This window comes from Geotrypetes seraphini, chromosome 19 (assembly GCF_902459505.1).
Source record: "Geotrypetes seraphini chromosome 19, aGeoSer1.1, whole genome shotgun sequence".
Classification (NCBI taxonomy): domain Eukaryota; kingdom Metazoa; phylum Chordata; class Amphibia; order Gymnophiona; family Dermophiidae; genus Geotrypetes; species Geotrypetes seraphini.
This window is the reverse complement of record NC_047102.1, coordinates 23,248,247-23,264,107: the sequence shown is the minus strand read 5'-3', so window position 1 is coordinate 23,264,107 and position 15,861 is coordinate 23,248,247. Positions and strand designations below refer to the sequence as shown.

General features: G+C 41.9%; 1 protein-coding gene across 6 annotated transcripts in view; it reads right to left on the bottom strand.

The window, feature by feature from the left end:
• PTPN5 (protein tyrosine phosphatase non-receptor type 5) overlaps nucleotides 1–15,861 on the bottom strand; it is a 268,730-nt gene that overhangs the window by 42,607 nt on the left and 210,262 nt on the right. For all 6 annotated transcript variants that reach the window (XM_033928824.1, XM_033928825.1, XM_033928826.1 and 3 more), the window contains 2 exons: nucleotides 11,666–11,855; nucleotides 8,852–8,936 (listed from right to left, as the gene is read on the bottom strand). In XM_033928824.1, coding sequence (XP_033784715.1) covers nucleotides 8,852–8,936; nucleotides 11,666–11,855 — 275 coding nt within the window. The remainder of the gene's footprint in view (nucleotides 1–8,851; nucleotides 8,937–11,665; nucleotides 11,856–15,861) is intronic.

The following is a 15,861-nucleotide window of genomic DNA, read 5'->3' as shown; positions in this document are numbered from 1 at the left end:
TTCGGTTGAACAATATAGAGGCTGCTCTGAGGAGAGGAAAGTTAGTTGGCCCTGAGCCAGCTCAGGGAAGGGTCTCTCCTGATTATGTTCCTGACTGTGAGGATGTGATAATGCAGGAAGCTGACACTGACCCTGTTGCCAACCAGCCAGCTCTGCCTGAACCCATGGATTGGGGAGAAAACCTTGGACTGCCTGAAGACATGCTCCTGGAGTGAGGATAAGTGGCAGGTCTGGAGGTTTGTGCAGGCAGGAGCTTTTCTCTGTTTGATAGAGTATCGTTGTGCAGTAGTGCTGTGTGTGGGAAACTGCATAGACTTGTGCTAAGGAAAAAAAAAACAACGTTTTTTTTTAGTTAATTAAATTGGCCTGAATTGGGGACTCATGTATGTGAATGTGAGGGAAGTAAATGTTGTGATATATTGGGGAGAATTCACTTAAGATCCAGGTTGGGATAGTGGGGCCATTATTGGCATTCTGAAATATCAGAAAAGTGATAAGTGAATTCCTTTACTCCCCTCCCCCACCAACAGCTTCTCTGTTGGTTACAGCCAAGCTTTGAGACTTGCTGAGCTTGGAGGCCCAGAACTTGTGTGAGAGGGAAAAAGGTTCCTTTACCTTCTTAGGATAAAGACAACCCCTCTAGAGTTCTGTTAGTAATTGCATTATTGAACTGTTACTTACCTGAATTGCCTGATTGAAGGTAGCAGTGGTAAACCCATTCCGGTGGGCCCACTCCATACTTTATTTTTGATATTTGGATAAGCATTCTACTTGGACTTTGATTTTTTTCTTTGAATGCTTAAGGGAGACGGTGCTCCCATCAGTGTTTCACTGAATAAAGTGACTTTGAACCAGTAAAGCTGATTTGTTGTTTTTTTGGATTTTTGATTCCTGACAAGTAAAGATACCAACAGGACTTCCTTCCTTCATCGGAAGCACGCCGGAGTTGCGCTCGGGTGAGCAGAGACCGGGTTCCGGAAAATACAGGTACCAGCTCTGTCACAATGGGTTTCCCTTTGTCCATCTGGCTGTCCATCTGGCTCATTTGTCCATCTGGCTCATTTGTCCATCTGGCTCAAAGAAGTGCAGTAAGTTTGTTTGGCACGATCTTCCTTTGCAGAAGCCATGTTGGCTCGCTTTCATTAGTCCATTTTTTTCAATGTGCTCAGAGATGCTGTCCTTTATCAGTGCCTCTACCATCTTGCCCGGAACTGATGTCAAACTTACCGGCCTGTAGTTTTCCGGGTCACCTCTCGATCCCTTTTTAAAGATAGGTGTAACATTTGCTATCTTCCAGTCCTCCGGGATCTCGCCAGTTTTCAAGGATAGGTTGCAAATTTGTTGGAATATTTCCGTTATTTCGTTTCTTAGTTCTTTTAGTACCCTTGGGTGGATTCCATCCGGGCCTGGTAATTTGTCGCTTTTCAATCTATCTATCTGTTGGAGGACAACCTCGTGGCTCACTTCTATTGTCGAAAGCAAACCTAAATACTGCTAATAGCCAGCAATACACATCAGTGTTATTAGCCCAACAAATTTGAAGGACTATGGCCTCAGAATCGGAGCCTACGCACAGCAGTGACAATCACAAACTGAGGATAATCTGCGTAGTGAAATCGCTCCTGCTCCAATCATTGGCCAACACATAAAAAAATTTTTTTAGGAAATTTTCAAAAGCATTTAAATGAAGCTATAGATACAACCCCTACAGGGTTACATTGTGTAGGTGCAAGCCAGGATATGAAAAACATAGACCAAAAAAAACAACTTAGCTTGTAGCTGACTTGTCTTTACAGAGAAATACAGTCACTAGTGTTTGTTTGCCGACGCGGCCAGCGTTTCGCAGGAATTTTTTAATAAAGACCATCCGCTGCGTCAGGGCCACCAGGACATTCAAAATCAAGGCTCACTGTAAAATTGAGAACAAAATTAGAAAATGTATTTAGCTCCCAAAAACCAAAGAAATAGAAAAACAAAGTAACAGCACTCACATTACTGCACTCGGTCACAGAATTTCAGATCGTGTTAAGATGGCAGTCGGCTACGTTTTATAGCCGTTCAGTAACATACCGTAATGACGTCACGGGTCACTGGACACACTGTAAACACTAGTAAAAATGTTGCCACTCAAATGATCGGTTAAGTCCCAAAGGCCACAGTGTGTTCAGCCTATTTATCCACCGCTGCTCCCTCTGTGCTAGATACCTTCTGAAGTCCCCCCCTCTGGTACTTGGCTGAACCACCTCCAAAATTAAAGCTTTCAGAGACCCAAAATCGTGAGATCTTTCAAGGCAGTGTTTAGCTAATGGAGCCCCAATTATTTTGTTCTTGATATTGCTCTTATGTTCTGTGAGTCTTGTGGTGAATTTACGAGAAGTCTGACCCACATATACTAGATCACAGGGGCATTGTACAATATATACCACACCGCAGGATTTACAATCAGAATTATGACGTAGGTTGTACTCTTTTTTGTCTCTTTTTTGTCTTTTTTGTCATTTGACATGTTCCACACGCTTTATGTCCCATCCATACTTGATCACGCCTAGGACTCATATTGGGCAGTACAGAAGGGCATAAAATCTCTTTCAGATTCCTAGTTCTACGGAAAGCTATCCTTAAGTTGTAAGCTTTAAAGGTACCAGAGGTCTGTAAAATCGCCCAGTGTTTTTTAAGCGAGCGGACCAACCGGTGACACTGGCTGGAGTATGTTACAACGCACGTCATGCATTGTTCACCCGATCTCTGAGAATCAGATCTCTTAGGGGCGAACAAACTCTCCCTATTGCAGTATAATGCTCTTTTATATGCTGCAGAAACAACTTTTAGGGGATAGCCCCGGGCCAGAAACCTGTGTTTTAGAACATCAGCCTGTTTTTTAAAGTCCACTTTAGAGGAACAGATCCTCCGAATCCGTAAGAACTGGGAATAAGGGAGACTTTTTTTCAACGAACTAGAATGAGCACTCGAATAGTGAAGGGTGGAATTGCAGTCAGTAGGTCACCACAAGACTCACAGAACATAAGAGCAATATCAAGAACAAAATAATTGGGGCTCCATTAGCTAAACACTGCCTTGAAAGATCTCACGATTTTGGGTCTCTGAAAGCTTTAATTTTGGAGGTGGTTCAGCCAAATACTAGAGGGGGGGACTTCAGAAGGTATCTAGCACAGAGGGAGCAGCGGTGGATTAATAGGCTGGACACACTGTGGCCTTTGGGACTTAATAGATCATTTGAGTGGCAACATTTTTACTAGTGTTTACAGTGTGTCCAGTGACCCGTGACGTCATTACGGTATGTTAAGTAACGGCTATAAAACGTAGCCGACTGCCATCTTAACACGATCTGAAATTCTGTGACCGAGTGCAGTAATGTGAGTGCTGTTACTTTGTTTTTCTATTTCTTTGGTTTTTGGGAGCTAAATACATTTTCTAATTTTGTTCTCAATTTTACAGTGAGCCTTGATTTTGAATGTCCTGGTGGCCCTGACGCAGCGGATGGTCTTTATTAAAAAATTCCTGCGAAACGCTGGCCGCGTCGGCAAACAAACACTAGTGACTGTATTTCTCTGTACAGACAAGTCAGCTACAAGCTAAGTTGTTTTTTTTGGTCTATGTTTTTCATATCCTGGCTTGCACCTACACAATGTAACCCTGTAGGGATTGTATCTATAGCTTCATTTAAATGCTTTTGAAAATTTCCTAAAAAAAATTTTTTATGTGTTGGCCAATGATTGGAGCAGGAGCGATTTCACTACGCAGATTATCCTCAGTTTGTGATTGTCACTGCTGTGCATAGGCTCCGATTCTGAGGCCATAGTCCTTCAAATTTGTTGGGCTAATAACACTGATGTGTATTGCTGGCTATTAGCAGTATTTAGGTTTGCTTTCTACTATATTTTTATATACTGCTGGGGTGATTAGTTTTAGGTATTCACCTCTATTGTCGACAGTTTTTCTTCTTGGTCTCCATTGAAGATCTCTTCGGGTTTTGGTACACTGGATGTGTCCTTGCTTGTGAAGACTGACGAGAAGAACTTGTTTAACCTATCAGCTACCTCTTTTTCCTCCTTTATCACTCCCTTACTGTCTCCATCATCCAACGGTCCTACTTCCTCCCTTGCAGGTTGCTTCCCTTTAACGTATTTGAAGAACGATTTGAAATTTTTCGCCTTCCTGGCCAGTCTTTCTTCGTATTCCCTTTTCGCTCTCCTAACCACTCAATGACATTCTTTTTGGCATTTCCTGTGTTCCTTCCAGTTTTCCCCTGTTTGGTCCTTTTTCCATTTCCAAAATGAATTTTTCTTATCTCCTATCGCTTTCTTCACTTCATTGGTTATCCATACTGGGTTTTTTGTTCGGGTTTTTTTGCACCCTTTTCTATATCTGAGGATGTACATATGTTGTGCTTCTTGCATCGTGCCGTTGAATAGGAACCAGGCTTGATCCATGGTCTCTGTTTTCCTTGAGCTGTTTCTGAGGGGTTTTTTTCACCATTACTCTCATAGCATCATAGTTCCCTTTCTTGAAGTTGAGCGTTGTCACTGTGGTTCTCTTCCCTTTTGATGTTTCTACTTCTAATTTGTACTGGATCATGTTGTGATCGCTGTTTCCTAGTGGTCCTATTACTTCCACTTCCTTTGCAGGTCCCCCTAGCCCGTTGAGGATTAGGTCGAGAGTGGCATTCCCTCTCGTTGGTTCCTTGACGAGCTGTTCCACGAAGCAGTCCCTCACAGCCTCTAGGAATTCTGTTTCCCTTGCACAGTTCAAGTTTCCAATACTCCAGTCTATCCTAGGGTAGTTAAAATCCCCCATTACCATCACGTTTCCGTTTTTGCATTCCTGCTTCAATTCTGCTGCCAGTTCTTTGTCGTTTGCTTCCGTTTGTCCAGACGGACAATAGTACAGTCCCAATTTTATGTCAAAACCATTCCTTCCTGGTAATTTAATCCATAATGATTCCAATCTTTCCGCCTTTGTTTCCATATCCACTCTGGTCGAATGAATGGTGTCTTTTATATATAGTGCTATTCCTCCACCCTTCTTGTGAGTCCTGTCTCTTCTATAGAGTTTGTAACCTGGCAGTACTATGTCCCATTTGTTTTCCTCATTCCACCATATTTCCATGATTCCAATGATGTCTAGGTCCTCATTTTTGGCTGTGACTTCTAGTTCTCCCATTTTGGTCTTTAAGCTCCTCGCATTTGCATACAAGCAATTTAAGTCCTGGTCTTTTCTTTTCCCTGCTGGTTTTCCTTGTGATTTACTCCTCTTGCCATCCCCTTTTTGAGCTGCCAGTCCCTGATTTCTGTCCCTTTCTTCCTCTTTTTTTGGCGCATCTTTTTCACCGCAACCTGATTTCTTAATTTCTCCTGTTCTTCTAGCTCTTTCTGTTTGCCCTTCTTATTGTTTGCCAGGTTCTCTTGTTCCTTAGACTCCTGTTGTTCGTCCTTTGCTTGTTCCCAGCATTTTTCCCGCTCAGTATCTTCTTTGGATACTCTTGTCCGAACCGTCGACGTCAGGTCGACTGTCGGCTTTCCCATTCTTCTTAGTTTAAAGCCTGCTCTATTTCTCTCTTGACGTTGTTTGCTAGCAGTCTCGTTTCTGCCGTGCTCAGGTGTAGTCCGTCCCTCCTGAAGAGCTTGTTCTTCCCCCAGAAAGTTGTCCAGTTCCTCACAAAATGAAAACCCTCTTCTTCGCACCATCTCCTCAACTATGCGTTTATTGCTTGTAGCTCTGTCTGCCTCTTCACGTCTGCCCTCAGTACTGGCAGAATCTCTGAGAATGCTATTTTCTGTGTCCTCAGCTTCAGTTTCCTTCCTAGGATCTTGAACTGTTCACTTAGCGTAGTCCTGCTGTAATTTCTCCTGTTGACATCATTTGTTCCAACGTGGATTATCACTGCTGTCTCTTCTGTTTCTGCTCCTTCCAGGATCCTTTCGATTCTGTCGGTGATGTCCTTCGTTCTTGCTCCTGAGAGACAGGTCACTAGCCGATCTTCTCTCCCTCTTGCTACGTGACTGTCCACTTCTCTCAGGATTGAGTCTCCCACTATGACTGCAGATTGTCAAAAACATAGTATTATGATTCTGGAAACTAGCACTTTGCAAAATAAAATAACACTCTTTACAGCTAGTGGCAAAATAACACTCAGAATTTAGGAAGTTAGTTGGGTTGAGAACTTTCAGCACTCCCTCCTAACCACACAACTGATTATAATGGCCCCCGATACTCCAACCGCCCTCCATTATAAAGAAGAATGGCAGGGATGCCCATTGCATTCTGCCTCAGAGCCCACCTCTTCAAAATGGCAACCCTGACCTGCCTGGTGCATCCCACTGGGCAGGGGCAGCCATTTTGAAAAGGCAGGCCTTGAGGCAGGAGGGAGCGGGCTTCCTTCCTCTTGTTCTATATAAGAGATGGGGGTGGATTAGTGGGGGCATGGGTGTTGGGGGACTGTTACAGCCAAATGGGAGGGAGGGTCATGTCCTTGAGCTGGAAAGGGCAAGCCCGCGTCTTTGATGGGGATGGTTTGGCTACTACTACTAGGGATTTTTTTCGGGGGGAGGGCTTCCCCTGCTGGCTCTGGAACCCCAGCTGATTGGGACTTTCCCTGCTGGAGGAGCCCCGATCAGCTGGTGGCGGCTCCGCTGGCAGTGGAAGTCCCGATCAGGTGGGGCTCAGAAGCCAGCAGGGGTAAGTCAGCAGCTGTCGCTTTTCCCTCTGCTGGTTCTCCGGAGCTGCCATCAGCTGGGCAGATGGGACAGCTGTGGCTGCAGGCAGGAGGAGCTGTGCCTAGCGATTCCTCTTCTGAGCAAGCGCCAGGCAAGTTCCTTCCCCTTTTACCAGTGTACCCTGTTTCTCTCACCTCATTTTTATGAGCCCCCGCTGTTCAGTCAAGGAAGGAAGGAGAGGAAAAAAAAGTGAATACTGACTCAGAGCATTTCTTCTGGCTTCAGAGGGTTCTTTCCCTCCCTTACCCTGAACTATGGACTGAACCAGAGAACCTTCTACACACCAGTTCTATTGAACTGCAACCTTTCCATTAAGCTATCCTCCTATAGCAACATGCCAATCACACAAGTCAAGAAATAACAGGTCTTCAGTGTTGCCAGCAAGGTCCTCTCCTCTACATTTCTCTTTTTTTTTCTTCTTTTTTCTTGTTAGGTGCCATCGACTCGTGTTTGAGTCCTAGCAACTTGATGAACATCATTGAGTTTTCATGGCAGAAAACTTTTTTCTTACTGATACATTAATGGATTCCTATAGAAAGACGCCTTTGAGCACTGACGTTAGTCTCCCTTCCTCAAATTCTTAACAGGCAGCTCCAAAGAAACCCCTTCTCCTCCCTCTTGTATTTTTCCCCTATTTTGCTCTCTTTTCTTGACTTTATTGTAGTTCAGCCCTTTCCCTAGGTAATTAATAAAATTTTTATTAAACTTAAAACTTGAATCAACCATGGTCTTTAGCAATTAGTTGTCTAACAATTGCTGTTCTGTCTGCCTGCCTTCCTTAGGACCATGACAATTTGTCCTGGCTTGGATATCTTTGTAGTCTTCTTTCTCCACCTCTTCCAAATGCTACCCGCTGCCACTTTCACCCTCCAGAGCTTGCTGCTGTATTTATAATTTGTCACATTCTGTCATTTCTAAATTATAGGACTCTGCTGCCACCTTCAGTGTACTGGCTCATCTGAGATTTTCTTTTCAATGCCTTCTATCTGCCAATCTGCCTGCCATGCTCCGTCAACTTCTTGCAATTGCCACAGCAGTTATCATGATTTGCTTTGTAGTGTTTATCAATGCAGTCTTAGCCCCAAAACAAAGGAACTCGGCTTCCTTAACTATACTTAATTCTGTACTCAGTAAACCCTCTGGAGAAAAGTCTGTACAGCAGAAAATGTCACAATGGTTATCAAAGGTCAAACAAACCAACCAAGATTGTTCCTCTGAGATATTAAACCTCATGGAGGTCAAGCTTTGTGAGGATCTTGACTCCTTGTAGCAGAACCAAAACAATTGTTGTGTATAATCTAGGGATACCAGATTTTAGTTGACTAAAATCCGGACCCATAGCCCTCTATGCAAACTGATGTAATTGGGGGAGAGGAGCCAGCAAACTAAAAATCGCAAATATGGAGGGAGAAGTCTAAGTCACTGTACTTCTGTTTTTCCCTTTTTAATGTTTACTGCATAAGAAAGTTGCTTAAGACCCATTTGTTTGTTCAAGCTTTTTAAGCTAATATTCTACTTCTTGAGTTAATATTTTACTTTCTGAACATCATCTTTTTTGCAGGTTATTAGATCTTGATTGACGTAATGTAGTAAGTGAGCGGTTGAGATGGTATAATCTTATAATTTTTGCTGATGTACAGGATCTTTATGTTGTGCAAATCCTGAAATCCACCTTGGAGAAAGGCGGATTAAAAATGTTTTAAATAAATATTAACAGTGGTTCTCAAACCTACCCTGAGGGATTCACCAGTTAGTCATATTTTTAGGCTATCCATAATGAATATTATCGAGACAGATTTGCATGCACCTCTTTCACTCCTTCCTGAAAACCTGACTGGCTGGGGGTTCCCCCATGACAGGTTTGCAACCCACTGCTGTAAAAGGTGTCCAGATACAACACACTAATCACCTAGATGACCACTGAATAGAACTAATTGAAGCAAATGTTTCACTCTGTTTGTGAAAAGATCGTTCCTGCTCGGCACCTATGATACGACTCTTTATATTCAAATTGTTGTTGGCTTACTAAACATCATAAATTACATTACATGCTAACATCAACTTTACATAGCTACGACTGGGCAAATATAACACATCAATCACATTTCAACACTTACTTGGGAGGATTGTTTTGTACCGATTCTTCCTTACTAAACCTGGAATATCATATTCTTTTGGATCAATAAAATTCATTGGGATTTCCTGTAAGAAGACAGACACGGTTAATGCCTGAATGAACAAACAAGCTATGTGCTATTATTAGTTACATTGATATACACTGGTGCAACCTCTCCCTTTCCTTTCTATACCTCATTATGCATGAGCACATCTTTAAAACACTGCTCTTAAATACTCTGTAGTTCATTCAAATGCATTATTTGCTATTGCTTATACTTAGGAATTAGGAAAAGGCAGGGAATATAATGTGGAATAAACCCAAAGCCTGCTGGACACAAAAGGTTATGAAAGCAAACTGAGCCCCTCCCAGAAAAGGGTTTGTTTCTAAAATGATTGAAATAATTGGTTAAATCAGAAATGCATACTAATTATCTTCTGGTGACAAGGCTTCGAGTAGAGGCCAACATCTTTCTCTGTCTCCTTTATCTAGGGTTGCCAGATTTTCCCGCCCATCCCTGTCCTATAACACCCTAATTTTGCCTCCAGTCCTGCCCCCGCTGCCTGCCTGACATGATTTGAGGAGGCTTTTCAAAACCCAAACAAAGTGCCTGGTTTTGAAAAGCTGTCCAGACCCCTGGACATTTCCTCAAAAGGGGGAGGGGGATTGTTAATGTTCTTGTGACTATATACACCCTTTGTGGATTGTTTTTAAGTTATTTGGACGCTTATTAAACTACAAACTGGTACATCCAATCTTCTGTTCCTTCTTTTTGTTGTTTTGCTACTTCATTTCCTTTGTGGAATCTTTTGGTGCTATTTGGTTTTTGTAGTTTTGTCTTCTGGACTTTGGATCAATATTAAGAACATGCCCTGAAGATGTACGAGGGAGTGCTGAAAAGGTCTCAACCCAACCAAGAAAAGAATGATGTGGATATGGTTCAATCACTGATCTAAAACAATGTCAAAAACATAGAATTTAGTTTCTGCAAATTGGTACTTAACAAAATAAGATAACACTGTTTTCAGCTACAGTGGCAAAATAACGCTCAGAAGTTAAGAAGCTGGTTGGTTGGGCTGAAAACTTTACAGCACCCCCTCGCAGAGCACTCATATAAAATGCTATGATCCCTTAAGCTAAGAAAATATATTTTCTATGAGATATGATGCTCATTTTCAAAGCACATACACTTACAAAGCTCCACAATAACATATGGAACTTTGTAAGTCTGTGTGCTTTGAAAGTGAGCTTAAGGACACCCAAAATAACTTTTGTCCCCTTTCTGACAGAGAACTAAGCCTCTGTGCATTGTATGAAGTACCCATATGTTGAATCTATGCAGATTGTACATGCAACATCCACAGCAATTCCCCAATTTTGGAAAAAGTAAAATGCCTCTTTAAGAAGGATACTTGAGGGAAGGCCATTAGGAAAGGGAAGGTAGTCTATAAGTGTCCACTCAGCAGCCATCTTGGTTCTGAGAAAAACACTATTTTAGGCTGTCTGTTACACCTTTTACAAGGAATTATCCAGAGATGTTGCCTACAAGAATGTTAAGGAAGAAACCTCTGTGGTTCAAAGGCTCTTGAGAAAAGACTTAGGGCGATGAGCCACGCTGAATGGCCCGCGCTGCTCCCGATGCTCATAAAGTTCCTATGAGCGTTGGGAGCAGCGCGGGCCATTCAGCGTGGCTCTCTGCACTAAAAACTGCAGTTTGATAGAAGAGGCCCTTAGGGGTCCTTTTACTAAGACGTGCCAGTGCATCTTAGTGCACGCTAAATGCTAATGCGTGCTAACGTGTCCATTATATCCTATGGACGCACGCCTTACTAAAAGGACCCCTTAATTTACCCCATTTTACAAAGCTGTGTTAGGCTTTTTTATCGCTGGCCGCGGTGGTAATAGATCCGGTGTACATAGAGTTTTCCTGAGCATTGGAGCTAAAACCACCATGGCCTAATGTGGCTTCATAAAAGGGGGAGGGGGATTGTTAATGTTTCACTAAAATGGATTGGTGCAATGGAATGAAATGGAGGAAGAAAAAGAATAATCATTTTGATTTTTTTTTCTCTCTTTTCTCATCAATTCTCATTAGACTATATAAGCTGAAGAAATCAAACCAAAGGCTGAATTTACTATGAAAGCAGCAAATAACTTGTACTTTCATATGTTTGATGATTCCAAATATGGCAGCTGTCCTTAACTTCTACATCCTCTGGAACTGGCAAGAGGTTCTGTGCTAATATGGTCTCAGTCCATAGTGTATCTAAATACTCAGCTGAAAAACATGCATATACAACTAAGACAGTGGTCTCAAACTCAGGGCCCGGGGGCCACATGCGACCCGCCAGGTATTATGTTTATCATAATCACAAAAGTAAAATTTCTTGATCATAAATGACACTATTATTATTAAGACTTGATCATAAATGACACTATTATTATTAAGACTTAGCCAAAAGGAAAGATTTATAAACTATAAAGAGTTTTAACCTCATGCAAAATTGTCATTTCTATAAAAGACATTACCTATTTTTTTTCTGAGGCCCTCCAAGTACCTACAAATCCAAAAAGTGGCCCTGCAAAGGGTTTGAGGTTGAGATCACTGAACTAGGAGTACCAGTTAGGAATTCATTAATATTTAGAACCATACTAGAGGCTGCAAAGAAAACGATAGCTGGAAGCATTCAAAAGCAATTATTTTAAAGCAGAGCTGTATGAGAGAATCATTTTGTGAAAGTGAATGGCTCTTAGATGCTGTGGGTTATGGACAGCTTTTTTTTTCAGTTAATAAGCATGTCCATGAAATACTCACAAAAAACTCAGTTTGTAGCACAAAAGAGTCTAACGCTCTCTCGTGTAGTTCTTCTTCAGTAAGAACATTGGTGGCAGCTTGCAGATATTCGCGGGCTGACTGTTCTCTGGGCGACATCATATACCCATAGGGAGTCTCTGAGCAGCCTGGTGTACACATGTCCAGTGTGAGAGAAACATTGGAACCTCTCCTAAAGGTAAGAGAAGTTGTTCAGACATCAGTAATGGAACATTCTAGAATTTGATGAAATCCTCCCCATCACTGGTTCAAGTCGGACACAACTGTAATTGTTAGACTTAATCAACGATATGTTAGATTTCCCTGTACTTAAAGATATCACAGTACAACTGATGTAAACGTAACAAAATCAATCCACTCTAAAAGCAGTGTTAAGACACTGTTAACATTAGTAAATATTTAATTAATAGCATGAAATTTCCTGAGGTGTAGAGTTGTCATCTTGCAGTATTTCACATCAGCACCATTAACATTATCTTTTTCACAGAAAGGGTAATGAATGCCTGGAATGTCCTCCCGCTGGAGGTTGTGAAGACAAAAATGGTGACAGAATTCAAGAATAAGTGGGATAAACACAGAGGAACGCAATATATAGAAAGAGGATGGAATCTAATTAAAGCAAGACTTAAATGAACTCAAAACTGGAGCAAACTTTGGCAGCAGTTTCAGATGTTGGGAAGTAACATCAATGCTGGGCAGGCTTCTTTGGCCCAGGTCCCATAAATGGTAAAAGCAGATCAGGATCAAGGCTGGAGTAGGCTTCAATGGCAACTCCAGTAGTTGGGAAGTGCCGGGCAGATTTTAAACCCCCCCCCCCAAAAAACCTCACCTAAGCATGCAGTCATGTAATGCTGCTTTAGAAGGTGAAAAGTTTTCTTGTTTATAGGGCTGATCTCACTGCCATTTATGACATTCTTTATAGTGTTAGGAAACAAAAGTTCATCAGGAACAAGAAATAGTCTCTCCAAATATAACGAAATATAATTGCTTCAAATAAACTTTAAAATTGCAACAAACATTAGAAAATTTCAAAGCTGTGAAAAATGCATCAAAATCAGTACTTAGATTCTGAGTTATGGGAGGCCTCCAAATGAAACGAGCTGCTGGAAGACACGCTGAACTGGCAATCCATAGACCATTGTTTTCAGAAAACAGCTGAGTCCATTAGGAGAACAAAAGAACTCTTCCCTAATACAGACGCCCAACACCGCAGGTTTTGTTGTCAGAAACTACTTCAGGGGCTTAGTTAAAGAATATTCTTCATCAAGATATCTTGTTGTTTATTGCATTTGTAAGAACATATGAATAGCCTTACTAGGTCAGACCAATGGTCCATCTAGCCCGGTATCCCGTCTTCACAGAGGCCAATCCAGGTCACTAGTACCTGGCAAAACCCAAATAATAGCAGCATTCCATGCCACCGATCCAGGGCAAGCAGTGGCTTCTCCCATGACTGTCTCAACAGCAGTTTATGGACTTTTCCTCCAAGAACTTATCCAAACCTTTTTTTAAAACCAGCTACATTAACTGCTCTTATCACATCCTCTGGCAATGCATTCCAGAGCTTAACCATTCTCTGAGTGAAAAAATATTTCCTCCTATTGGTTTTAAAAGTATTTCCCTGTAACTTCATCGAGTGTCCCCTAGTCTTTGTAAATCCTGATGCAGTAAAAAATCAATCCACTTGTACACCATTCAGGATTCTGTAGACTTCAATCATATCTCCCCTCAGCCGTCTCTTTCTTTTTCAAGCTGAAGAGCTCTAACCTCTTTAGTCTTTCCTCATACATGAGAAGTTCCATCTCCCTTTATCATCTTGGTCGCTCTTCTTTGAACCTTTTCTAGTGCCGCTATATTTTTTTTGAGATAAGGGGACAAGAAATGAATACAATACTCAAGGTGAGGTCGCTATTTGTTTACGGTCGTTTTGGTGATTTGTGCTTTTATCCAGAAATATTTTGGTGTTTTTTTTGTATGTATGGGGCCCTAATTTACAGCTGCTTGGTAATTATTCATGGCCAAAGACATGGGGGAAGCCACTGCTTGCCCTGTATTGGTAGCATGGAATATTGCTACACCTTGGGTTTTGGCCAGGTACAAGTGACCTGGATTGGCCACCATGAGAATGGGCTACTGAGCTTGATGGACCATGGGTCTGACCCAGTAAGGGTATTCTTATGTTCTTATGATTTAATGCCAAGAGTTGGCATGGTATACTTCTTTCTAGTTTCTGCAGGGTCTAGTGAGAAGAGCTGCAGTGGCATTATACTGATCCCTATTACTGAAAAATAAAGTAAGAGTAATATGACCTGGCCCTTTCATGTTGCTCGTGATCACAAAGATGATCTTTTTATTGGGGAAAACCATCCGTTGTGCACTGCAATAAATCTCTTTACTAGATCCGTGGATTGAGACTGCTGGGATCTAAGCTCAAGGTAGAGCTTTGGATTCTTGCCCAGAAATAGCTAAGAAAAAAAATTAAAAAATTAAAATTGAATCAGGTTGGGCAGACTGGATGGACCATTCGGGTCTTTATCTGCTGTCATCTACTATGTTACTATGTTATATATCCGGCTTAATTGAGACTTGGTTTCCATCTAAACCCCAAATTACAAATCTAGAGATTGGTGAATCAGACAAAGGGTCTGCTGTATGCAGCAACTGACTTGCTTTATTTGAAGATATTGAAGTTTGAAAGATACTATTTTGGCTAAGCAACATGCCTTGAAAGCAGCTGAGGGCAGATAGATAGATTAAAAACCGGCAAATCTCCGGGCCCGGATGGAATCCACCCTAGGGTATTGGAAGAACTAAAGGAAGAAATAGCGGAACTACTACAGCAAACAGGCATGATCCCGAAGGATTGGAAGTTAGCAAATGTTACGCCCATCTTTAAAAAAGGATCGAGAGGTGACCCGGGGAACTACAGACCGGTAAGTTTGACTTCGATTCTGGGGAAGATGGTGGAAGCGCTGATAAAAGACAGCATCGACGAACATCTAGAAAGGAATAAACTGATGAAAACAAGCCAACATGGCTTCTGCAAGGGAAGATCGTGCTTAACAAACTTATTGCACTTCTTTGAAGGAATTAACAAATGGATGAATAAAGGGGACCCCATAGACATCGTATACTTAGATTTCCAAAAAGCCTTTGACAAGGTACCCCATGAATGCCTACTACGGAAACTGATGAACCATGGGGTGGAAGGAGACGTACACAGATGAATCAAAAATTGGTTGGCGGGTAGGAAGCAAAGGGTAGGAGTGAAGGGCCACTACTCTGACCGGAGGAGAAACACAAGTGGTGTTCCACAGGGGTCGGTATTTGGACCGCTGCTGTTCAATGTATTTATAAATGACCTAGATACAGGGACGCAGTGCGAAGTAATAAAATTCGCAGACGACACCAAACTATTTAGTGGAGTTAGGACTAAAGAGGACTATGAAGATTTACAAAGGGCCTGAACAAACTAGGAGAGTGGGTAACGAGATGGCAGATGAAGTTTAATGTAGAGAAATGTAAAGTCTTGCATGTAAGAAACAGAAACCCGAAATATAGCTATACGATGGGAGGGCTGGTAATGGGTGAAAGTACCCTAGAAAAGAACTTGGGGGTAATAGTGGACAAGACAATGAAGCCATCGGCACAGTGCGTAGTGGCCTCTAAGAAGGCGAATAGAATGCTAGGTATTATCAAGAAAGGTATTACAACCAGAACGAAAGAAGTAATCCTGTCGTTGTATTGGGCGATGGTGCGCCCGCATCTGGAGTACTGCGTCCAGTATTGGTCACCGTACCTTAGGAAGGATATGGCGATATTCGAGAAGGTCCAGAAAAGAGCGACAAGATTGATAAAAGGTATGGAAAACCTTTCATATGCTGAAAGATTAGAGAAACTGGAGCTCTTTTCCCTGGAAAAGTGGAGACATAGAGGGGACATGATAGAGACTTACAAGATCATGAAGGGCATAGAGAAAGTGGAGAGAGACAGATTCTTCAAACTTTCAAAAACTACAAGAACGAGAGGGCATTCAGAAAAATTAAGAGGGGACAGATTCAGAACCAATGCTAGGAAGTTATTCTTCACCCAAAGGGTGATGGCCACCTGGAATGCGCTTCCAGAGGGTGTGATAGGACAGAGTACGGTATTTGGGTTCAAGAAGGGATTAGATAATT